Source organism: Cynocephalus volans, chromosome 10, assembly GCF_027409185.1.
Source record: "Cynocephalus volans isolate mCynVol1 chromosome 10, mCynVol1.pri, whole genome shotgun sequence".
Taxonomy (NCBI): domain Eukaryota; kingdom Metazoa; phylum Chordata; class Mammalia; order Dermoptera; family Cynocephalidae; genus Cynocephalus; species Cynocephalus volans.
The window spans coordinates 35,467,293-35,491,971 of record NC_084469.1 but is presented as its reverse complement, the minus strand read 5'-3'; the positions used below and the strand labels follow the sequence as shown (position 1 = coordinate 35,491,971).

Here is a 24,679-nt window from a genome sequence, read left to right as displayed (position 1 = left end):
GGTGACGTCACCCAGCGGCACTCTCCCGCGCACGCGCACCTGCGGGGCGGAGCCTCGGCCCACCATGGCGGTTTACGGCGCTCGAGCTTCTGCTGCTGTGAGTGCTGCTTTCCTACCCCTGCTCTTCTTCTCTTGTCGGTAGCAGGTTTTCTTCCTTCTCTTGTTCCCTGCGTCTTGTCTCTCTGACCTCGCCGGCCGCGCCAGGGTCAGGGATGAGGGGACTGTGAGGTAGTTCGCTGTTACCTCTCTTACTGGTGATGCGCACATTTCCATTCCTTTATGCGGCGCCCCCGTGAGTCTTAAACACGTCTCGGTCCACTCTCTAGGGTTTCATCCAGTGGGAAACCAGGAGCAGGTTAATTGGGCAACCGTGGAGCTGTGGGTTCCTGGAGGAGACGCCTGACACAGCTGTAGGGAAAAAGGACAACTGATAGTAAGGAAAAGCTTGTGAGACCCGATGTGCGTGTAGGAGTTAGCAGGGCCAAAAGGCTCTGAAAGAGGTTTCAAGGCGGGAGCAAACACACGTTCAAAGACAAGAGACAGAGCAGGTGTCTTTGAAAAACTCAAATAGTTCAATTGGTTGGTGGTGGAGGGGCCAGATCTGACAGTCTTGTAAGTCTTGCTGAACAGCGACTTTATCCTGATAATTGGGGGTCGTTGGCGGGTTTTAAGTGGAAGAGTGATTGGATAGATTTAGGTTTTAGTTTAATGACGTATCAGTGTGGAGAGTGGACTGGAGAGTACCAGTTAGAAGGCTATGGTTGAAATGCCTGAGAGAGGATGGTGATCCTAATCATGACAGCAATGTTGAGGTTCCGGAGGCGAAGGCAGAATAAAAAAATATTAAGGAGGTGGAATCTAAAGGGCTAGGTCTTGTGTAGGGAAAGGAAGGCATTAAGGAGGACATCCAGGTTCCAGGGCAGAGCAACTATTTGGTTTAGGGTGATATTTGCTAAATTAGTGAACATAGCACTAGAAGAGTGCTAGAAGAGGAGTGGGTTTTGTGAAAAGTTCAGTGTTGGGCATGCGTGCCACCGGTAGGTTGGCCATGGAGAATCTGGCAGGCAGATAGATAGGACTAAAGCTTAGGAGAGAGATCTCAGCTAAAGTAGAGATCTAGGGACAGTTATCACCCCTCAGTGGCTGTTATAGCACATGCAGTGGACAAGGTCATTGAGAGAGAAGTGTATAGTGTTCTTAAACTTTAACCTGCGTCAGTATTAATCTGGGCGACTTATTTAAAATACAGACCCCTGCCCCCTCCCCATGCTAATTCAGTAGATGAGATCCATGAATTTGCCTTTTAAACAAAACTTAAGTGATTTCATTTTGAGGCAGTGGTATCACTTTGAAAAATAGTGGTAGTCAGTGCATCAAGCAATGAGCAGGCCATCGGAGGAATAGGAACTAAAGACCAAGAAAGGAAGACAAAAAGTGTGAGCGTCTGGGCTTTGATTGTGTTGGTGGGGCAGCTCTGAATGATTATCTGGTCCAGTGTCCACAGCTCTGACCATGAATGAGAGTATTTGGTTGAGATGGGGTGAAGGTCAGTGTTAGGGCTGTCCACAAGGCTGCTGAAGTCATCTAGAACTTGAAGTCTGGTTTTTCAAGCTGCTAAAGATTTGCTGAATGTGGATGATTGACCAGAAGGTTAACAGAGGAGCCTTGGAGTACCAGGGATGGAGCTGTAATGGTTTAGAAATAACATTGAAGATCATGAAGGATAAAGGTCCTACTCCTAAGTACTGTTAAACTCTGTTACAGTTTTTAAATAAAGCTGTCTAGCCCTGGGAGTTGGCCAAGCTAGTCACCTTTCCTAAAGTTATCTATATGTAATGGCAACTGTGTGTCTAGAACCTGTGTCAAGTATCTAAGTGATGGTCTATGCCCTCCTTACGAAGCCCACACATCTTAGTTGAACAGGAAACATATCCAGTGGGATCATATCTTGTGTATATTTAGTTTATGAGAACTCAAATGCATATACTTGAATAGAAAAAAAAAGAAAATGATTAAAAATTATACTATGCCTATGTCCTTTTTATGTACTGTCCACCATTAGGCATGTGTACATATTACAGTACTGTGTCTTATTCTTTATGAGCAATTTAAAGGATTTTCTCAGCAGTGTTTTTGCTCATTCTTTTTCAATTTGCTGACTTTAGAACCAGATTCCATGTAAGATGGAGTGCTGGACTGGCTGGTTAGGTTAGCTCAGTTGATTAGAGCGTGGTCTTGTAACACCAAAGTCAAGGGTTCAGTTCCCCATACCCAGCCACCAAAAAATACCCCAAAACACCAAACAAAAAAAGGTAGGATACCACTAAACTTGGTAATCATTGCTCTTAAAGGGTGTGTGAAAGGTGCTATGGGAGTTTCAAGGAAAGAGCAGCATTTTCTGGAATGGTCAGACAAGTGTCTACAAAGGAAAATGTATTCCAGCTGAGCATTTTAAGGATTAGTACACGTTTGTTAGAGAAAGAGGCAAGACCAAAGCTGGATGGCTAGGGGCCGGCCTGTGGCTCACTTGGGAGAGTGCGGTGCTGATAACACCAAGGCCACGGGTTCGGATCCCATATAGGGATGGCTGGTTTGCTCACTGGGTGAGCGTGGTGTTGACAACACCAAGTCAAGGGTTAAGATCCCCTTACCAGTCACAAAAAAAAAAGCTGGATGGCTAGCTGTCTAAAGTAACTGTATGGATGGCTTCTGGTCAAGATGGCAGAATAGACGGTCCCCAGCATCACTCTCTCCCACAAATCAACCAATTTACGACTATATTAAAAAACAACAACAGCCAAGCTGAGCCTTCTAGGGCTCAGGGGAAGAGGAAGAGAGACCTATGGAGTGCGTGAAGGTGGGAGAAGCCACAAAGAGAGAAAGAAAAAACTGTTCTGACCATTTCGTGCCACAGCCGCTTTAAGGCTGAACTGCTGAGTGCACAGAGCCGGAGCTGGCAAAAGCCGCAGCTGTGCCCTTCGAATGGAGTTGCTTAGAGGCGGCAGGGGAGAAGAGGGCCTTGGTGGCCCCCAGGCCAGCAAGACCACTAATAGGGTTCCTGTGGACCCACATAGAAGCGAGGAGCCACAGTAATTGAAAAGAAAGAGCCACTCAGAGGCCGGTCAGTCATCGCAAGGGACTGGAGCATGGCCCGTCCCATGGGAAGAGTTTGCAGCACGGGCAGTGGGGAAGACAGGCCCATCGGGGGAGCACTGGGGCACAGCAAAGACAGCCTCAATCAGCGCAGGACCACTCAGAGGAGACTGGTCAGGAATATAGAATTGCATGGGGTGCAGTTTGATGGAAAGACACAGGCCCAGATCAGAGTTTCTACACAACCCAGCTATAGTAATAACCGAGTCTCTGGAGAGTGGGAAGTACCTATAAAGTCACCCATCATAACCTGTGCTGCACAAAAAGACTTCCCTAGGGAAGCAGAAGCAAAGCAGCAATTTAGCTCAACCACAGGGCTCAAGTACTAGTCCCAACAGGAAGTGCCCCCACTTTAGAAGTAAGGAAAGGACAAAAAAATTAGTTCTGGTTCAGAAACACCACCAGCGCCCTGGGTCTGCCTGGGACGTGAGGCATGGAGCCTGGACGGACCCCCCTTCCACAACCAGGCACACCAGGCCGGCACCAAGGAGCATGCCAAAAACATCACCTCCATGTGGGTGGCCCACCACAGCCACCACAGTAACCACGGCTGCTGCAAAAGTGGCTAGATGCCACAACCACCAGGCAGAGATGGTCCACCAGCCGCTGAAGTGCATTGACACAAGGAGAGTCACCAACAGAGATAAAGAGGATGTCTGTCTCCACAAAGCACATTTCAGAGGGACAGAAGAAACATCTGCTCTATGATAATATTGGGGGACCTGATCACACCTCTCAGCATTGGACAGATCGTCTAGGCAACACATCAACAGAGTAACCATTATTCTTTCAGAAGGAGAGAAGAAATCTAGGGTAATTAGAAGGGGGAGGGGAGAGGGAAAGGGGGATGGGGAAAGGTTGGAAAAGGGGCATAAAAATAATTACGATTTGTAACAATATATATGCTAGTAATATTAGTTTGATCAACATATCTCAATGTTGAACCCCCAAAGTATGTATAATCAATTTTGATTCAATAAAAATTTAAAAAATAAAATGAAAATAAAGTAACTTTATGGCTGGACTTAGACTTTTAAGGTTTCTTCAAGTTTTAAACTCCTTTATTTTTTATCTTCATTTTGTGTGCCCTCTGGGGTTTTTTTTCTATTCCTTTATACTTCCCAAAAGTTTCCTGGGTGGGCAGGATAGCCATGAAGATGTTGTAACTAGCTTTACTTTTCTCAGGAGCAAGCTTGGCTTGAGGTTGCCCAGGCCTTCATCCAAGAGACCCTGTGTCCAACTACCAAGGAGCCTAATGTCCAGTTGACTCAGTTGGTAATTGATTGTGTGAAGACTATCTGGTTGTCCGAGGGAAGGAACCAGGGATTTACACTGCCTCTCAGCTACAGGTAAGGAGAGGTGGGGTTTTGGGGAGAGGTTGAATTTGGGATTGAAAAGAAAGTACCTATAGCTAGAAAAAGGGGAAGTAAGAAGGATGAGTGGAGGACAAGGGGTCTAAACACATCCCCTTCTACAGAACTTTCCTATTCTCCATCGAGCTTTCCTTTTCCCAAAGTTCTCCTAACTTGGCTTAAGTCAAGTTTACAGAAAAGGGGAGGAAGAGAGAGGAAGAAGAGATAATAGAAAATTTGGAAAAAGAGCTCCTAAAGTAGGGAGAGAGGTTGGTATTATCTTCATTTTGTATATTAGGAAACTAAGTTACAGAGAAATTTTTGACTTTACCAAGTGCAGATCATTGTGTTTGAGAAGACCTGAGTTTAAAGTTTTCTGGGAGTGTTTTTTTGTGGTTTTTTTTTTGTTTTTTTTTTTTTTTTTTACTACACTAACATTTCCTAAACTGTTCTAGACAGTGTTAATAAAGTATCACAAGAAAAGGGTTTCATGGCCAAATAAGTTTGAAAGACATTGAATATGATAACCTTCTCTAGGAAACTCACAGGGTCATTAACATATTAAAGGCTCTGAAAAGTCCTGCAAAAAGTAACCTGTGTACCTACTCACAGAGGTAGTCTCCATCTTGAATATGGTATATATTATTCCCATGAATATCTTTATATTTTTACTACACATGCATCTGTCCCTCAGCAGTATACAGTAGAGTTTTGCATACCTGTAGACTTTATATAAATGGTGTCATACGTACCTTACATATCCTCTGCAATTTGCTTTTTGTGCTTAACATTATGCTTCTGAAATTTATTCATATTGATACATACAACTCTAGCTGATTTACTTTAAATGCTCAGTGGTATTACGTTATGTGAATATACATGTCACTGTCTATACTTTAAAAAAAAAGACATAAAAATAAAAAAAGGTAGAAATCTATTTGACTTTGTTTACTTTGTCATTTCTCAAACTCACCTGAACACAAGATACTTTATCCCTTAACCTGTTTTTGGTAATTTGGGAAACGTTTTACTCGGTCTGATTATCTGTGTCTGTCAGTAAAGGCAAGGGATTTTTGATGAGAAGACAACTTAATTGTATTTCATGTTATCTGAAACATCATTTTCATAATTCTGTATAATTTTCTCATCCATGGATTTCATTATAAACCAATGGTATGTAAAATGCTGGTCTGCCAGAATGTAGATAAACACACTGCTTCCTTCATTGAGAAAGTCTTGCCTGCGAAAAAGATTTAGCTGAACTAAACGGTGTTCTAGTATACTTATTGCTTAACTTTTAAACACCTTAACATTTTGCCATATTTACTTCAGTTCTTTTTGTAGGAGGTAAAATGTTAGAGATTTAGTGAAGTCTCCTAACTACTCTATTCTGATCTAGTTCTCCCCTACCCCTTCTCTAAAACTAACCACTGTCCTGAAGGGAGGTGCAGGCTCATAGGACGTGTACCCCATCCACCTCGTTAGCTGTTTTCACATTGCTCTCCGGTGGAGCTTTACCAATTTACACAATACCAACGTACATCTACGAGGGTACTTCAAAAAGTTCATGGAAAGATTTGTATCATCTTTTTCCATGAACTTTTTGAAGTACCCTTGTATATCTTGATTCTTTTCCAGATCTGGTGTTTACCATGTTTCAAATTTTTTATTTACTTACTTTTGCCTATTTGGTAGGCATTAGGTAATTTCTGAGGGTATTGTTTTGTTTTGTTTTTTCTTTTCGTTCTTTTCCTTCAATTCTTGTCTGTGTCCATAACTCTTAAGATTAAATACATTGTTTATTTAAACATAGAATGAAATCTCATTTGAAAACTGTCCTGCTAGTGTAGGGAAAACCCCGAGACAGGAGAGCTGTCAGCTAGTCTTAGTTGAGGGAATTCTGAGTTCCATGAAACCTCTATTGCAGGGGGATTACAGTCTCCCACAGGTGAGTTGCATGTATGCCTAGGGGCCTCAGTGATCACAGTTTAGGTCAAGAAAAGAAGGTCCAAATCTCTCAAAATAATAGCATTCTTAGTCACTGAGAAGTGGAAAGTCCAGAAATTTTTAAAGAGCGTGGAGCCTTTTTATTTTCTTGTTCAAGATAACTGTAAGCTAGTACAATACCAGTATGCAGAGTGAAGAGTCTGTAACAAATGGTGGATGACGATAAAATAGAAATAACTTAGCAGACATAAATATAGTTTATTTATCCACTTTTCCATTTTCCTTCATCAAGTCCCTGCTCTGTGCCAGGCACTGTGCTAGCTAGGCCTTGGAAGTTAGAGATCAATGACAAAGGCAAAGGACTAGATTGTCATCTTTAGCTTCTTGACCTAGACCCTGAAGAACCTGGGAAAAGTGGCCCCATTTTAACTGTTTTCTGTCCTGAAGATATCGAGGGTAAAGAGACAGTTCTCTCTGGTTGCCTTTTCCTGGGCCTTCAGAGAAGTAGGAAAACACAGAGAAAAAACATGGGACTTTCAAATGAGACCCACCTAGCTTTGGCACCTAGCTTTTGAACCTCTCTAAGTTTCCTCATTGGTGGTGTTCATAGGGTTTTTTTTGGTGAAGATTAAATGCAATATTGATTGTGAATGGTCCCCATGTAGTACAGTGTGCATAGCAGGGGCTCAACACATGTTAGTTTTGGTCTGTACTTTTTATCTTCTCTAAAGCTATTTAAGAAAGAGCAGCTAAGGCTGGCCCGTGGCTCACTTGGGAGAGTGCGGTGCTGATAACACCAAGCCAAGGGTTAGGATCCCCTTACCTGTCATCTTTTTTCAAAGAAAAAAAAAAAAGAGCAGCTGCAGAAGAGGAGTGGCCATCTAGAACAACATTCTCCATCTTTAGTCCTCACTCATGAATGATGTTCATGAGTACAACAAGGAGGATTAATTGCAATGTTTTATAACCCTATCCTGTTTCTTTTCCACTTGAAAAAAAATCATGGGAATGCAAGTGAATAAGAATAATGGTATACATATATGTGAATTTATCACAGTTTTGGTAGTTTAAATTACATCCATCACCCACCGTCTCATCCTCAGCTTCTTAGCCAGTTTTTAGTACTGGGTATTCTAGACTCAGGAGGAAACTTGGCTGGGACTATTTTGGTTGTGCCGTTAGACAGATGCCTAGTAGTCCCATTGGAGTTCTCTATCCATGCTAAGAGCTGAGATACTTTCAGGGGAGCTGCTCATGGTATCCATAAAGTGTTCTCCCCACACATTTCCTTAGACCCTTCTTGGATTCCTACTTCATTTCTCTGGGTCCTCTCTCTCGCACCAACTTGTTCGAGATATTATTCAGCATAGACTTTCTTCCTGCTTTCCCTAGGTACTGTCCAGCCTGTACCCAGTCCCAATTCCCATTTTCTTAGGCCCTTACCCCCAGCTTTTATCCCTTCAGTCAATCAATCAATCAAACATACAAACTCATCTCTTAGTCCATGTTCCCCATTGACCTTTTCTTGGCTCTTGGGAATTTTTCGGGATGAGGGTAACCTCCTAGGCTTGGACCTGGCTTTGCAGGACCTCTATTGCCTTCACTCTACAGCTTTGTCTCAGTACAGGACCTCAGGACCCACCAGCATCTCCCGTGCTGCAGCCACCTGTCCTGGAGCAGTAGTGCCTACCAGGCTTGGGCCCAAGAGGCTGGACCAAATGGGAACCCCCTGCCCCGGGAGCGGTTGTTACTTTTAGGGACACTAACAGATCTCTCAGAGGACTTGGAACACGAGCGCAGGAATGGAAGCCTCTATGTGAGAGATAACACTGGAATCCTGGGCTGTGAGGTGAGTGGAAGGGGGAAGTCAGATGCCTCAGGTCCTAACAACAGTGGTGTCTGGGGAGCAAGGCAATTAAGTCTCTGAGGGAACAAAGGTGGAAGGGGTGGGTTGGATGCTATGGTCCTGGTTAATCCTTTATCTCGGTCTTTTCTAGCTCATAGATCTGGACCTTTCTTGGTTGGGCCATCTCTTTCTGTTCCCCAGTTGGAGTTACCTCCCTCCTGCCAGGTGGAATTCCTCAGGGGAAGGGCACCTGGAGCTCTGGGCTGCCCCTGTGCCAGTGTTTCCTTTGACCATCAGTCCTGGCCCATTCACACCTATCCCTGTCCTCTACCCAGAGATTGCTTCCCGCCTGCTCAGGCAAAGGTAATTCTTTGCCCTCTAGGGGTGGAGGGAGCACTGTGAAACCTGGAGGATGACAGTGGGTCAGTGGAGGGAGGGAAAGAAGGGCGTTGATAATACTACAGATGGAATGTTCCAAATCAAAGGAACAATGGGCTTTCAATGTTAAGAATGTGAAGAAGAGTGTTCATCAAGGGAAATGTGCAAGAAGAGTTTGGAGGTTTTTAGAATAATGGCTTTGGGTCTGTGGCCATTTTATATCACTATTAGGTTATTCTTTACAGTGGAAGGGAAGAAGAGGAGAAATAAAAATGACTTCTTCCTCTTCACTTACTTCCTTCTTAGAAACAAGCTCAGATTGCAGCCAAATCTGGCTGGGAAACTAGTTCGATTGAGTGCTCTGGTGAAAAGTCAACAGAAAGCTTACTTCGTCCTTTCTCTTGGTGGATTATCCCCATGTGACAACCAAGTTGTCAGCCATGTATCCGTCATTGTACAGGTGAGGATTAGGATCAATTCAGGGGTGCAGAGGTTGTGGAAGGGGTGTTAGAACTCTTAATCGGAAAGATAACATCAAAGAAAGAACCATGTAGGAAAGTTGGGGAGTGATGTTCTCTGGAACAGTGCTATTGAAGGAAGGCTCCAGGTAGTGTTGTTGTCTGTGTATGGAGATAGGGAATAGACTTTTCTGCCGGGCAATTCATTTGCGTATGCAGCTTTTGTATTGTGTGTGACCTTTCAAAAAATGCTAGAATCACTTGTTGTTCCTCTGCATTAGGAGGATGACCAAGCAAATCATTCATTTTAACACCATTAAGACATTGAATATATGCATTTTTTTTAAATCTCAGTACTTATTGCTCTCTGTTTTTACCTTAACTGGTACAGTTTCAAAATCACTAATTTGTATTCTAACCATTGTTTTATGACATAATTATCTAAATAATTTTTCAAAAGCATTCAAAACAATTAAAGTAGGGAAAAAAACAAAGGAGTAAAAGGCTCTCTAACATGCATATCAAAAAAGGAAACTATGGGGGCTGGCCAGTTTGCTCAGTTGGTTAGGGCACAGTGTTGTAACACCAGGGTCATGGGTTCAGATCCCTGTACTGGCCAGCTGCCACAAAAAGAAGGGGAAACTATGAAATTTATTGGCACTGTAAGAATTGTGTGTGTGTGTGTGTGTGTATGTGATGAGCTTGAGTAACAGTGATTAGAGTATAAAGGAACTAAAAATGCTTAAAAGCTGTCCAAATTTCTGATCTTGATTTCTCCTCCTGTGTTAAAGAGGATCTTTAATTTTTTTTTTTTTTTTACATTAGAATGTTCTGTTTTTTTAGTTTTTTTTTTTTTTTTTTGGGTGGCTAGCTGGTAGGGGATCTGAACCCTTGACCTTGGTGTTATAACACTGTGCTCTAACCAACTGAGCTAACTGTTAGAATGTTTTAAATCTCCTAGAGACCATTAGAAAATTCTGCAAAGAGCGGGGTTGGCTCATTCATGTATTATATGCCAAGGGAGAAATCTCTGAAATGCACTTGAATTTCTTCAGGGTGACTAGGTAAGTTTTTCAGGTAGTTTATGATCTTATTAAAGGTCCTATAGGGTAGTGATTTATGAAACAAGCAGAGATTAATACAAAACAGTATGTGAGTTCAGAGATGGTTGTATAATTTGTAGCTGCTATGGCAGGTCAGCTAGAGTTTATTATGTGGGGAGTAGTTCTTTGAGGGAGTTTAGATTTGATCTGGGTCTTTTTTTTCCCCTCCCTCCAGTGGCTGGGTCTTGAAGGATGGGTAGGATTTGAATCGCTAGAAGAGAGGGGAGGATATCTGGACTGGAGAAGCATCTGTACCAAGATTCAGCCTTTATTGAACATGTACTATATGCTAGGCACCTTGGTAAATTAGAGGCACAAAATCAAATAAGATAATTGTTCTTTTTCTCTGGAAACTTGCAACCAGATGAGTGAGTCTGCAAGTACTGTGTAGGATCATCTGCTGTGGCAGATACATGCACACGTGTGAGGCACGTGAGAGTGCAGAGGTGAGCTTTGGAGTAAGCCTGGGAGGTCAGGGGAGGAGTGATCTTGGTTTGTTTATTCATGAAGCCTCATCCATGTAACTCTTCCTTGTCCTACAGTTTTTGTTTTATTTTGTTTTGTTTTGTTGGCAGATGGCCAGTACAGGGATTGAACCCTGGACCTTGGTGTTATCTGCACCTCGCTCTAACCAACTGAGCAAACTGGCCAACCCTTTTTCTTAGATTTCTTCAACAACTGCCCTACCATCTTCTCTAGTTCATATTATACCCTGCCTGGCATTTTTTTTTTTTTTTTTTTTCCCATCTTGGCTCTCCCATCTTGTCTCCTGCAACTCCCAACAGCACTTGCTCTTCTCTGTCCTGGCCAGTATTTTCACTGGCCCTTGGCCAGACCTTCCTTATTCTGAATTCTGAGCATTTCTGTGTTGTTGCCTCCTCCTTGAATCACCCTTCTCTCTCCTCTCCACCTGAACAAACCAGATACATCCTTCAGGACCCTGTTGAAGTTTCAGTTCTTTCACTAGGTGTTCCTGATCATTCCAGTCCATCCTGACCTTCTCTTTCTTTCCAAATACATATTGAAACCTTACCAAATGCCTATTGGTTGTGACACTTGATCATATATGGCTCCATATTATTACTTAGGTTTGTATTTATGTTCCCTAGTGCCTTGAAATATGTTGGAGAAGAGGGAACAGTTTATTGTACTTCCTTTAACATCTGTTCCAATACATATTGATATAAAAATAAATGTTGTTCCCTGTACCAGCCAGCCACCAAAAAAAAAAAAAAGAATGTTGTTTGTACTTTATGGGGTGGGATAGGATAGGAGGAATACTGAAAAGGACATAATTTCCTCAATGGAATATTTATGTATTTTGAAGGAAGTTTTAGGGATGGTTTGTATCTTGGGGAAGGAATTATGAAATATTTGACGTCTTCTATAAGAAAGGAGAGATCTTGAAAGTTCTGTGGCTTAAGATTTAATTGACAAATATAGAGAAGATGAAGAGGCAAGGAAAGAGTCATGAGGAGCAGGTCTTTGAGGTCAAAGCATGATGGAAAGGGACTCTGGCAGGGGGCAGCATTGTGGGAAATGTCTCATGATCTGTGTTGCCTGTCTCTGTGTAAGCCAGGTCCCCGCCCAGCTGGTGTGGCACCGAGCCCTTTGGCCTGGTAGGGCCTACGTGCTGACAAAACTGCGAGTATCCAAGATCCGTGGTCACTGTTACCATGTTTGGATGACCAGTGCCTCCTCCCGTCTGTTGCTGCTGAAACCAGAATGTGTGCAGGAACTGGAACTGGAGCTGGAAGGACCTGTCTTAAAGGCCGACCCCAAGCCACTCTCCATGCCTAGCAACTCCCAGGACAGGAAGGGACAGAAAGGTGTTGTCCGGGACTCCAGACTCTTATCATATATGGTGAGCATTAGGGAGAGGCCCTGGAGCTTGAAGGGCAGGAAAGTTGGGTCTCCAAAGAGGAAGGAAATAGTGGTCAACTGGGCCTCTGGCCCCTTTGCAGGGAACAGTCACTGGCGTGCTGAATGAGCCTGCTGGCCTCTACGAGCTGGACGGGCAGCTGGAGCTCTGCCTTGCCTACCAGCAGTTCCATGGCCTCAAGCGTGTGATGCGATCGGGGGTCTGTCTGGAGGTACGTGAGATGCCAGGCCTGGTGAAACCCTTTCAACAGCTTCTCTTCACTTCATGAGCTGGTCTTTTTTTGCAGCAGGATGGGAACCTCTACAGCAAAAATATACAAATAATAAGTGTGTGTTGGAGGGTGCTTTTGTTAAGAATGATTTGGACAAGAGCTCAGATCAGAAAGGAGTAGAGTCTTGGGCACTGTGAGTGGGGGTTAAGGCCAGAGCGCTTCCTGCACAGAGGGCCTTCTAATCAGAGGAGGAGGTGGCCCAAGCACAGGCGTAGGCCCAGGCTGACCTCAGGCAGCCTGGTAAGAAGTCCAGGCCATGCCTGTCCAGCCAGGAGCCACCTGGCGCTCAACAAGGCAGAGTGGAACTTGTGGGGGATGAAGGCTGATTGACCACAGCAGGAGTGAGTTGTGATTGAAGGTGAGGCATGGAGGCCAGAGGAAACAACAGCCAGTGTAGGAGAAATCCTGTTTTTTGCTCTTGGAACCCAGGCAGTGGAAAACTGCGGTTGACTCTGGCAGGGGGTCACGGAGTTGGGGGCTTCACCTCTGCTTTTTCACTTTTTCTGCTTTCCCGCAGCTCCAGGATGTTCACCTTCTCCAGTCAGTGGGAGGAGGGACGAGAAGGCCAGTGCTAGCCCCCTGCCTCCGTGGCGCCGTTCTGCTCCGGGGCTTCTCTCGGCAGAAGCCTGGGACTCAGTCATCCCACCAAGCCCATGGTGCCTCCCTGTATGAACAGCTGGTGTGGGGACGTCAGTTAGGACTCCCCCTCTACCTGTGGGCTACCAAGGCCCTGGAGGAGCTGGCCTGCAAGTGAGGAGGATGAGGGTCTGGGGAGGCTGTGGGAGTAGAACGCTTTCCCTGTGAGGGGAGTGGGGTCCTTGAAGAGACAGGGGCTTCGGTCGAAGTGACTGCGCTTCTTTCCCTGGCCAAGGCTGTGTCCCCACATGCTGAGACACCACCAGTTCCTGCAGTGTTCCTCTCCTTGGAACCCCAGCCTGGGACTGCAACTCCTCGCTCCTACCCTGGATATTCTAGCTCCACCAGGCAGCCTCAAGCGGAATGCTCACAGTGAGATCCTTGAAGAGCCACATCGCTGTCCCCTCGAGAAAGTATGAAGATGTGGGGCAAGATGGGTGGCAGAGTGAATGTGCTAGAGGATACCTGTGGCGTGTGAGACACACATCGGTTTCTTTCCACTCCCTGACAGTATGCTCGGCTGCAGACTCCCTGCTCTTTCCCTACTCTGGCCACCTTGAAGGAGGAAGGAGAGTGTAGGGCCTGGGCCTCCTTTGACCCTAAGGCCCTTCTGCCCCTCCCAGAGGCTGCCCACCTTTCCAGCTGCCAACTCAATCACCGCCTGGCCTGGTCCTGGCTCCGACTGCTGCCCTCTGCCTTCCACCCAGCCAAGGTAAGGCGGGCTCCAGCAGGGTTCAGAGGACTTCCTCTTTTTTCCATCCTCATTACTACCACCCTCGTCCAGGTCACTGTCATTTTTCTGTCACTTTGAATGTACTAGCCTTCTAACTAGACTGCTTCATCTGTCCTTGGCTTCCTCCAATTCATTATTCCTGCCACAAGTAGAAAGAGGGAGTAAAAACATAACTTGTTTAAATTATTTTCATGGTTCTTCCAGTGCGTGTAAAATAAAACCAAATTTCTCATTGTGTCTTGTGAGGTCCTGCCTGGTCTCTTACCTCTGAACTCAGTTTAGGCACTTTCCCTCCTGCTCCTAAATGTGTGAATGTGAGTGTGATTTTTCATGTCTGTCTTGCCCACCTGAGTATAAGTTCTTTGGGGTCAGAGACCATGTCATTTTTTCCCCCCTTTTGGTGGCTGGCCAGTACAGGGATGTGCACCCCTGACTTTGGTGTTACAACACTGCACTCTAGCCGACTGAGCTAATCAGCCAGCGCTGACCATGTCTTTTTTGATTTATTTTGTAGCTCTAACACTTAACACAGTGCCTGGCACATAGTAGATGCTCAGTATGTGTTTGATAAATATGTTTGATACCTCGGCCTTCATCTTCCTGCAGGTCTTACTTGGGGTTCTGGTGGCTTCATCTCATAAAGGTTATCTGCAACTTCGGGACCAAAGTGGTTCCCTGCCCTGCCTGCTCCTGACCAAGCAGTCGCAGCCCCTCACTGACTGCCGGCTCATAGGTTTGGAGTTCAGAGGTGGAAAGAAGGTGGCAGGGTAGAGGTTCTCACAACCAGGGGAGCCCGGGAGGAAGCATCTGCTGTGATTAACTAGAGATGCTGAAGTGATACTCCTATCTCCTACATTCTCAGTTGGAAGAATAATGGTCTTATTTGAACTTATTGGCATTTATAGATAGGGAAACCCTGGAGAGGAAAGTTTCTTTGATTTAGGAACAGGCATTTTAGGGATTTGTGAGAAAGTACAATCAAGGCCTTTCAGCGTAGGAGGCCAGGGGTGGGATTGGACATGCAGATGGAATTGTTTCTCCTTAGAGGTATCACCCCTCTAAGGTGGGCATCAGGTGTGGGCCTGGACCTTGTGTTAGGGGAGCAGCTCTGGCCTGGGATGGCCATTGAGACCTGCAGGGTCGTCTGCCTAACTCTGTCCCACAATTCTCTTTTCTTGCCAAAATAGAAAACTTTCTTCCTCTAGGTTGCCTGGTACGTGCAGAGAGGTTCCAGTTGGTCATAGAAAGGGATGTCAGAAGCAACTTCCCCTCCTGGAAGGATCTGAGCATGGCAGGCTTCATCCAGAAGCAGAAGGCCAGGTTGGCTCCCTGGGCTAGTGTCTAGGGCCAGAGAGGGCCTGGTGCAGGTGATAGAATGCTGGGACTCAAAACACCCAATGCCAACATCACCAAGAAATCTATTCCTTGTCTTTCCTAACAGAGTCTATGTCCAGTTCTTTCTGGCTGATGCCTTGATCCTGCCTGTGCCCAGATCCTTCCTTCACTCAGCTATCCCCTCAACATTTCCTCAGACAGAGTGCACTAGCCCAGAGGGACCCCACATGGGACAGAGCCGGTTATTCTTGCTGTCCCACAAGGAGGCCCTCATGAAGCGGAATTTTTGTGCGCCCCCTGGAGCCAATCCAGAGGTGCCCAAGCCCATCCTCAGTTTCCACGTGACAGGCATCTGGCTTGGGGGCACCCAGAAGAAGGAGGGGCCTGGATGGGGCCCGCCTGAGCCCAGTGGAGATGAGGACAAGGATCAGAAGGTAAACTGGGACTCCAGGGACCTAGGACCTGACCATCTGTTCTCCGAGCTCCTGGCTGGGACTCCAGCACCTGCTCTCCTTCCTCCCAGTTCCTCCTCATCTTCCACGGCTCTTCAATCCGTTGGTTTGAATTCTTGCATCCAGGGCAAGTGTACCGACTTGTGGCTCCTGGCCCCGTTGTGAGTACCCTACTTCATCACACCCTTCCCCAGAAAGCTTTTTTTGGGTTGGAGCCTGGAGAGGGCATACCAGTGCCTGGTTACTCTCTAGGTCTAGAAGAAGTCCTGTTTAGATAAACTAGAAGGCCTGTCTGTGTCAAGATCAATTTCTTCACCAGGCTCCAGAAAGAAATCAAAATTGGGTCAGAGTATTTTATGAGCCTCCCTTTGGACCAGGGCACTCTCCGAGATAGTCATCTTCCCATTTCCTGGCAGACACCATTGTTGTTTGAAAATAGTCCAACCTGCAAATCTCAGCGTCCTCTGGAGTTGGCTGGCTGTGTGTCCTGCCTTACTGTCCTGGATGAGTGGACCCTGGAGTTTGAGAGCTCCCAGGATGTCCCAGATGTGCTGGCTATAAAAAAGGCACTGCCAGAATCCTCGCTGACAGACCTGCTCAGTGGCAAGTAAGTGTCCATCAGCCTCTCCAGTTAATTTGGCTGCTCTCTCTCCCCGTGCTGGTTGAATGTGTGAATAGTGCATTCTCTGCTACAGCATGTGTTTTTCAATGTGACTTAGCTCCTAGAGGAATGATGTCAGAGCAAGAGAGAAGTTGTGTTTTGTACCTGATTTTTCCCCCAGCGTGTAACTGTTTTGAAATGATCACAAGCAAGCTTTCTCACAACTAAGGAAAAGCTTTAGCAATGGAAGGAGATATTGGAAACAGAAGGTGTAAGGGAAAGAAGCTGAAAATCTTGAGAGGGACCTTTCTTTAGTGCAAGTAGTGGCTAGCTTATGGCTTCACGAAGAACTGTACTTCACTCCCGTAAGCTTTTTGTAGTAGCTGCGTGTACAAATGAAGCTGCAGAGACATTTTCCCCTGTGTAAAAAAAAAAAAAACAAAACTGGCTTGTATGTGTAATTTTTATGAAACTGGTCTTCATTAGAAATTAATATTTTCAGGGGCCTGTGTTGTGAAGGAGGGGCATGAGCCCGAAGGTATAAGGCTGCAGGTGATGGGCTGCCTGAGGTCCCAGGTGTAAATGCAAGTGGAGGTTGAACTGCTGGTGAGGCCTCTGGTTACGAAGTTGCATAGATTTTGAACGATCCGTGGCAACCCTGTTTTTATCATAAGCCCTGTTACTTTTCGTGTGCTATTTGGCAGAGCTCAAGGGTTTCCAGTACTTGACATGTGAAGTTCTAGCAGATGCTTTAGCTCGTTTTTCTGTCCTCTGATCTGATTTTCTCCATTTTATGCTTTCTCATGCCTCCATTCTCAGGACGTTTCTCTGATCTTCCAGCTTCACAGATTCCTTGGTGTCTTTCTCAGCTGAGATTTTGTCACGAACACTGTGTGAGCCACTTCTGGCCCCTCGCTGGACAAAGCCTGGTAATGGCCCCTCTTTCGGGGGGGGGAAGGTGTGAAATAGTGATGGGACTTTGTGGTACTGACAGGTCCCATTACCCTTCTCTCCCATCCTCCTTAGAGAGCACTGGAGCTGTGAGAAGGTGTGTGAAGCTCACTGTAGCTCTAGAGACAGCCGACTGTGAATTCCCTCCTCACCTGGACGTATATATTGAAGACCCACACTTGCCTCCCTCACTAGGACTCCTGCCTGGAGCCCGAGTCTATTTTCACCAGCTGGAGAAAAGGGTTTCCAGGTGAAGACCCACGTAGTGCGGCCTCACTGCCTCTCCCTGCTGACATGGTTCTCTGTAATGCTCACCCCCGCGTAGCTGTGCTGCAGGGACACCTTCTCTTTGACAATACCTTCGACCTTCACAGGAGGGTGCTGTACCCTCACTAAGTATTGCAGACCAGTCCTTCTCTTATTCTTCCCCTGCTTTGTCCCTTAGCGGGAGTGGCTGAGCCTGTGATGTGTGATCTCTTCCCCTAGCTTGACTCTTTTCTCCTCCTCATCACTATTGCTCTTCCACTTACAGATTCCACAATGTTTACTGTTGTTTCCGGTCATCCACTTATGTGCAGGTCCTGAGTTTTCCCCCGGAGAACACAGTCAGGTCAGTGCCCCAGGCCCTGACCCCTAAACTTCATGGCCTCACATCTGCATCCCCCACATGTCCCTGGCTGTGGGACTTTGGACTTAACTATAGTCTTCTCCAATCCTAGCAGAATGTGTTGTCAGAAGGATTTCCTCTGCCCCATAAAAAATGCCCAATACCTATCATTTTACCCAGAATCATTTAGTGTTGTAGGCTCTTGAAGACTTTTCAACCTAAAATGCAAATATCTTTTTCTTGGCTAACATCATGGTGTTCAAGCCTGAGAAATAATTGACTGTCAGAGATTAGGAATCAAAATGTGGGTGGAGGGGAGGAAAGGGGCTTCAGAAGGGCATGGAACTCACTGCTATACCCATCCCTATGCCTGCTAAGTCCTCCCAGACCCACTCTGCTTTCAGAACCCCTTTACCTGTTTCTTGACCTGTGTTTCTCCCTCTCTCTCTTTAGCATTCCCCTGCCCCATATCTACCTGACTGAACTTATGCAGGGTGGCTGGGCACCATTCCAGGCCACTGCCTCTTGCCATATTGTCTCCATCTTTAGCCTTCAGCTCCTCTGGGTGTGTGCTCATTGTACCAGCATCTGCCCCCAGGTAAGGGAGGGGACAGGCTGAGCTGGGTGTGGAGTGCCAGAGGGCTGTGATGGGACCAAGAAGATTTTTCCAACCACTGTCTTCATCCAGGGAAAGTGCACTCGTCAGGGCCCTGCTTGCTCCACTCAGACATCTATAAGCCAGGCCAGCATCAGGTGAGAGCAAAGGTGGGCACCCATTGCACCATTTACCTTCTTATTATACAATTTCATCTGGCTGCTGTCCCTACGTTAGCATAATTCCTGGCTCATGGGAATTGCTTAAGAAATATTTTTTGAATGAATGAATGAGGGTAAAGTGAGCTAAAGACTGAATCAGTGGGGAGGGAGGCATGTTGGGTCCAGGGGATTGGCCACCTGGGATGCTTTGGGAGTTTGTTTCTTCTTCCCTGCCCCCAGGCTTCTGGTGGAGGATGGGACTGCTGAAGCTATGGTGACCTGTAGGAATCATCATGTGGCAGCAGCTCTAGGGCTGTGTCCTAGTGAGTGGAGCTCTCTCCTAGAGTTTGTCCGAGTGCCAGGGAGAGTGGCCTTGCAGTTTACTGGGCCTGGAGCTCAACCTGAGGTGAGATGGGACTGGGAGGTGGGGGCTCAGATACTCAAACCCTCTGCCAAAGACCCAGGAACTTAGGAGCTGATTAATCCTGAGTTCTCTTTCTAGTCCTCAGCCAAGATTGATGAGCCCTTGACTTTCTTCCTGTGGACACTTTGTACCAGCCCCTCTGTCCTTCGCCCTATTGAGCTTTCTTTTGAGCTTGAGAGGAAGCCCTCTAAGATCATTCCATTAGGTAAGGGTGAAGATGGAAGGGGGTGTGTGTGGTGGTGCAGATAGATGGGTCGCTGGGAGGAAGAGGGATGACGAACTGATAGGGAATTTTTGGAATTGGGAGGAGAAGGGTGGATGGGGACGAAAAACCACATGGATGGGATATGTTTTTTTCTTCCCATCCCAGAACCTCCTCGGCTACAGCGGTTCCAGTGTGGAGAGCTCCCCGTCCTGACTCATGTGAATCCCAGGCTCCGACTGGCCTGCCTTTCTATCCAGGAGCCAGAGCGCCCCAGCTGTCTGGGGGCCTTTGCTTCCTCCTGCTAACCTGAACTCCAAGGATGGCCTGAAAGTTGTTCTTGCCTTGCTGGAAACCTTGAGGCCTGGGTCCCGGCTCTTCCCCCTTGTTGTGGCCCCTACTTTCTCTGTGATTGAACCAGGACTCCAGATCCTTGGATCCACAAATTTCTACCTCTTCACAAATTACCTCTCACTGCAATTTCTCCTCCTTGGTATTCTGGTGCCAGACTGCCTTGGAGAAATTTTGGAAACAAGCAAATCATGGTGCTGTTGATATTTCCTCTGTGGTTGGGGTCAGGGCACCTGCACTTGCAGGTGGCTCTGAGCACCTGGGTTCGGCCTTTGTGGCATGAGCTGGAGGAACAGAAGACTTTCCCCTTGTGGAGGTGCTGGTTACAGGCCCTTTGGCCTGCAATAAAGTTCTCTGATGATGTTTCTCACTTGTGCTCTTATGGGGGCCCAGACCTCCTGATTCCCTGGAGGCTGGTCTCTTGTTCACCATTTCAGCCCTTTGTTTGCCACCAGTGCCAAAGGTGGAAAGTGATTTGGAAGAGAAGAGCTTCTGGTCCAGTGGAGAAGACCATACCAGTCAAGCGTTTAAAGGAGTAAATTGGAGAATTGGGGGTAGGGTAGAGAACATGGCTATGATGGTCTTGGTTAACAAGGCCGGGCCCGGGAAGAAGTCAAGTATGAGAACCTAGAGTTGTTGGGAAGCGCAAGATGAGTATGTGGCTGTGGGGGGAGGGAAGCACCCAGCTCTAGGAGGGGCAGGTGAGGAAGCTACTATAGAACCCCAGTCAAAGGGTTTAGCACTGTGGGTTTCCCCAGGGCCAGGCCTAAGGCGCATCCTTTATCAACACCATGAAATCAGCAGGCGCTTGTAGGTCACAATTAGGGGTTGCAGGAGCAATTATTTGGGGGTGCCAAATGGCTGGTGTGTCCACATTTCTTTCGTGGGGTCTGCTAGCTGGGTGGAGAAATAGAGCCGAGCTACACCTCTTGGAGCTCCTCGGAGGGCATTTCTTTTTTTTTTTTTTTTTTTTTTTTTTTGTAGTGTTTTGTTTTTCGTGCTTGGCCGGTAAGGAGAGCTGAACCCTTGATCTTGGAGTTAACAACACCGCGTTCTAAGGGGCATTTCCTCCTGGCTATTAGGGATTCCTTCCAGTTTGTTCTTGGAAGAAGTTTGGGTAGCGGTAAAGCCCGCATGCCAAGTTTGATGAGTTTAGCGTCGTGCTCATACTTCAGCAATGCCATATGTAAGGTTCCAGAGAGAAACTCGGAGCAGCCGGCCGGTTAGCTCAGTTGGTTAGAGCGTGGTGCTAATAACGCCAAGGTCGCGGGTTCGATCCCCGTACGGGCCAAGTGGCAGTTTTCTCTTTTCTCATCCTGTCAGCAACGGAAGTTGCTGGCAGAAATCGGGCGCCTCCTGATCACAAAACGACATTACTCCTGTCGCTTCTCAAAACCTGAATTGCCAGCGCTCCTCTGGGCTTGGGAGGGCGGAGTTCTCTTGACCTGGGCGCAGGGAACGCTCCCAGCGGCCGTCGAGCGCGTTCTGGAGGCCGGTGGGAGGATGGGGAATATCGAGGACGAGGATCTCAGAAAGGCGGAGCTCTGTGGGGCGCGGCCGCGAGCGGAAGGTTGATCTCGGTTCTGTTTTTCGGCGCTCCCGCCGTTGCGGCCCTGGAGCCGAGGAAGGCATAATGAAATGTTCCTGGAGCGTGGGAACTAAGAAAAGTGTGAGATGAAAAACTCCAAGAGGTTCTTGTAGTCGTGGCCGAGTGGTTAAGGCGATGGACTAGAAATCCATTGGGGTCTTCCCCGCGCAGGTTCGAATCCTGCCGACTACGCGCCCTTTTGTCTCAACGTGCTTAACCTTCTCCAAGGTGGAGAATCTGATCCAGTTGGCACCTGTAAATACCCCGCTCGCAGAATTCTAGAACCCAGGGGGTTCCCCAATCATACAGTCTTGGCTGGATTTTAGATCTTTAATTTACTTCTTTCAACATTGGAGGGAATCCCTAATTTAAAAAATAAACAAACAAACAAAAATCTGGAAAAAGCCACGGCTGTATTCCTGTAGGACACCCATAAAGACATCCTGGGTAGGTTTGGCGCCGTGGCTTAGTTGGTTAAAGCGCCTGTCTAGTAAACAGGAGATCCTGGGTTCGAATCCCAGCGGTGCCTCTATTCAACAGAGAATATAGAATTTCCTACCATTTTGTGGCAGAATCCGCATTCCCTAGTGAATGTATGGGTTGCTTTTATATCAGAGAGCGCAAGAGCTTCAGTTCCACCCCTAGAGCACCCGGATTTTCCTGCTGGGCCGAACGGCTGATCTCGGAAGGCTGCAACCCTTAAAGACGGTCGTCTGAGCCCGGCGGGAGCCCCGCGCGGGCCCGGAGCGCCTCTGCCCGGCTGACGCCACACTGCACTGTGCGGGGGCACTAGCCCCCGAGGCCACCCACCCTCGGCGGGAAGGGCCACCCCTTCGCGCAGGCCTCGTCCCCTACCCTGGGACTTGAGCCGCTTTGTTTTGCTTGGGTCTTCATTGTATTTCTTTTGGTTTGGGGCCTCATCATTTAATATTTTATATGTACATTATAACCTTTTCCGTGTAGCTACTTCAATCCCTCTCCACAAGCGGGAAGTTAGGGTTCGGAGTTAGTGGCAGGATTTGACTGGCCTGGTGCCATCTGGTTTTCTGCAAGAGGTCGCTGAACGGCTGGGACCAAGTGAACACGGAGTAAAGAGAGAGACATTCTGGTGGGGTTTCCAGGAGCCTGGTGGGGAAGAATAGGGCGCGTTTCTGCAGCACTGAGCCGTAGAGAAGGCGAGAAATGGGATCCGTGGACTGTTGGCAGGGCCTAACCCCCCTAGGAAGATAGGCAGAAAGGTATAGACACCATCCTTTGCCCCAAGAACCACTGTAAGATGTCTAAGCAAAAGTCTTGGCTCGAAGGAATTGCTATCTTGAGGTCAAGCAAGTGATGCAGCACCGCTGAGACCACGTTTGTGCCAAGCACTCGGCTGGACGCGGAGCTTAACCAAATGAATAAGGCACAGCCCCTTTTCTCAGCGCTCCTGGAAAGACACAATCACAACACAGTGCGCTAAGGGCACGGACGAGGGTGCCGTGAGAACACTGAGAAAAGGGGCATTTCATCTGGTCTGAGGGTGGGGGTGGTCAGGGAAGGCTTCCTGGTGGAGGTGAGCTAAGTCTAAAAGACCAAGTAGAAACTCGCCATATGTTCTATTAAATCACTGCTGTGTAACAGGCGTTGTTCTGGGCTCTGGGAACTGAGCAGGGAACAAAGAGATGAAAAGTTCTGCCCTACTGGAGTTTATACTGGAGGGGAGGGAGTGACAGACAATAAACAACACAAAAAAAATTTAAATTAAATTATGTAATAGATGAATGCTACAATCAGAGTATGTTGGGGGTGGGCAGGGGTTGGTTACTGAAACGTCAAGGGCTTGCACCAGGGCAGATACAGGAAAAGATAAATACAAGGCATGTTTAGGATTTTTTTAAAAAAGAAAAAGAGGACTCAATAACATAGGATGCGGAGTCTGAAGAAGGGAGAGAAATTCAGGATGATGCCAGGATTGTCCCTTAGGGAGGTCCTGGGGGTGGGGGAGGCGGGGAGGGGAGTCGCCATTGCCTTCAGATTCACCAAGGACATCTCACCTTTTCCTGTTTCCCACCCAGTCTCTCAAACCACCGTGACTGCCCAGAGTTAAACCTTAGAACTCAATCGTTCAGTGTAAAGCTGACTCCTGTTAAAAATGCAACATACTTCTATCAAAGTTGAAATACTGATCAGCTGTTTACCCCTTAGTTCTTGGATCCTAAAAGTAGAATCCATGGATGGGACTTCAAAGTATCGGTGAATTCTCTGGTAATGTATGCATTTTCCCAGGAAGAGGAGGCCTCAGCTTTCATAATGGTTGTAAAGGATTTAGGCCTCACCCCCTGCACAAATTAAATGCCTGAGACCAGGTAAGAAAGAGATGCCTGGAGAATTTGGCAGGGAAAGCTGGGGCCCAAAAAAGAGGGAGACAGGAATTGGAAAAGTCTGTGGAGAGGAGATGACAGAAGATCAGTCAGCCGTGAGAACCTCTCCATCCGCCTGAAAAACTTGGGACACTGATGGGAAAGGCTGAGCTGACTTCTGATGCCCTCCCCCACTGTCTGGCCAGGGACACCTGGGAAAGAAAAAACTTGGAGCCAAATTTCTCATTGAAGTCCCTCACCAAAGTATCTATGGATTGGGCATGAGGAAGGGCCTGACCCCACAAATCACACGATTGGGGTGTGGAACAAAATGATTTAGCCCAGAGATGTTCTCAGGCTGGCCCAGGACTGCCGCAGGTCAGAACCCCGCTGGCAGGACCCTCTGGAGTAGGCACTGGGCTGGGGGACAGCAGGACGCGTGGTCCGCAACTGACTCCACAAGATCTTGACGGGTCTCTTGGCAGCCCCAAGTAAAGAGCATGGTTTGTGTATTAACAGCTTAGAGGCTCACAGAGAAGCCCACGGAACACTGCAAAATCCCAAATCCGGACCTACAGGCCTGGGACCGCACTTACGCGGCCGCGTGCCTCAGAGTCCCTTACTTTCCGGGGGTCTCAGGCGGCAAGTAGGAGGGTCTCCCTCTGGGAGGGAACTGGACAGCAGAGGCTAGACGGGAGGGTAGGGGCAACCTGATCTCACAAGCCGGAAGCCCCGGGGCCAGTGCTGGCAGGTGTTGTAGGGGTCAGGGCCGCGTCCGGTCGCAGGCCCGGCGCCCCGCCCCACGCCGCAGGTTGGAAAGCTTGGCTCCCCCATACCCCGACGGCCACACAGCTCAATGACGCCTCTTCCGTGGGTCTTAGCCCCAGGAATTATTCCTCTGTCACTCGCCTGGGCACTGCACGCGGTCTGGAGAGACCAGGGGCTGTCGACCGGTCTGGCCCGGTCAGCCCAGGAGGATGGACAGACACAGGGACGGCGAGGGGAGCTGGTGTTCCCTAGAGATTTCAGGGCTCACGAACTGTCCCCAGCCCGTTCCCAAACCAGGCAACTCCACCGCTTGTCTTCAAACCCAGTGCCGGGGGGCTGGGTCCGAGGATTGCAGGCGGGGGCGGGAAGGGTCGAGACCCCGGGTTACGGGATGGCGCCGAGTCCGTGAGCGCAGGGAGCGGGAACCGGATGCGCAGGGGAGTCTCGGAGTGCGGCAGGGAGCCAGGCCGGGATCAGTCCCTCCCACTTCCTCGACGCTAGTTCCTGGGAGGAGTCGGATCCCGAGGGCCCGGAGCCAAGAGAGAT

At 47.6% G+C, this 24,679-nt stretch overlaps 1 protein-coding gene and 3 non-coding genes across 7 annotated transcripts; all 4 read left to right on the top strand.

Annotated features, from left to right (window-relative positions):
* The first annotated feature begins 54 nt into the window (after window positions 1-54).
* Window positions 55-19,763, top strand: CTC1 (CST telomere replication complex component 1). Of its 4 annotated transcripts, none has more exons than XM_063110154.1 (23): window positions 55-97; window positions 4,339-4,502; window positions 8,064-8,301; window positions 8,450-8,661; window positions 8,983-9,136; window positions 11,817-12,101; window positions 12,202-12,330; window positions 12,908-13,140; window positions 13,262-13,439; window positions 13,538-13,738; window positions 14,366-14,492; window positions 14,965-15,079; window positions 15,201-15,528; window positions 15,618-15,707; window positions 15,963-16,153; window positions 16,988-17,076; window positions 17,174-17,348; window positions 17,631-17,708; window positions 18,159-18,303; window positions 18,394-18,458; window positions 18,747-18,867; window positions 18,964-19,090; window positions 19,256-19,763. In XM_063110154.1, the coding sequence occupies exons 1-23, from the start codon at window positions 65-67 to the stop codon at window positions 19,393-19,395; spliced, it is 3,618 nt and encodes a 1,205-aa protein (XP_062966224.1). In that variant the 5' UTR covers window positions 55-64; the 3' UTR covers window positions 19,396-19,763. The 4 variants fall into 4 exon arrangements, with proteins under 4 accessions (XP_062966224.1, XP_062966223.1, XP_062966225.1 ...); XM_063110153.1 differs by having other exon boundaries at window positions 18,702-18,867; XM_063110155.1 differs by lacking the exon at window positions 12,202-12,330 and having other exon boundaries at window positions 18,702-18,867.
* Window positions 19,764-20,655: 892 nt separating this feature from the next.
* TRNAI-AAU (transfer RNA isoleucine (anticodon AAU)) lies at window positions 20,656-20,729 on the top strand. The gene has a single exon. It is a non-coding gene; the product is annotated as a tRNA-Ile (tRNA).
* A 406-nt stretch (window positions 20,730-21,135) lies between these two features.
* Window positions 21,136-21,218, top strand: TRNAS-AGA (transfer RNA serine (anticodon AGA)). The gene has a single exon. It is a non-coding gene; the product is annotated as a tRNA-Ser (tRNA).
* Window positions 21,219-21,481: 263 nt separating this feature from the next.
* Window positions 21,482-21,555, top strand: TRNAT-AGU (transfer RNA threonine (anticodon AGU)). The gene has a single exon. It is a non-coding gene; the product is annotated as a tRNA-Thr (tRNA).
* Window positions 21,556-24,679: the final 3,124 nt, after the last annotated feature.

Coding starts and splice junctions, on each gene's coding strand:
- CTC1 (XM_063110153.1), top strand. CDS start 65: ATGGCGGTTTACGGCGCTCGAGCTTCTGCTGCT. Junction 13,141..13,261: donor CTGGAGGAGCTGGCCTGCAA/GTGAGGAGGATG, acceptor TCCCTGGCCAAG/GCTGTGTCCCCACATGCTGA. Junction 13,739..14,365: donor CTGCCTTCCACCCAGCCAAG/GTAAGGCGGGCT, acceptor ATCTTCCTGCAG/GTCTTACTTGGGGTTCTGGT.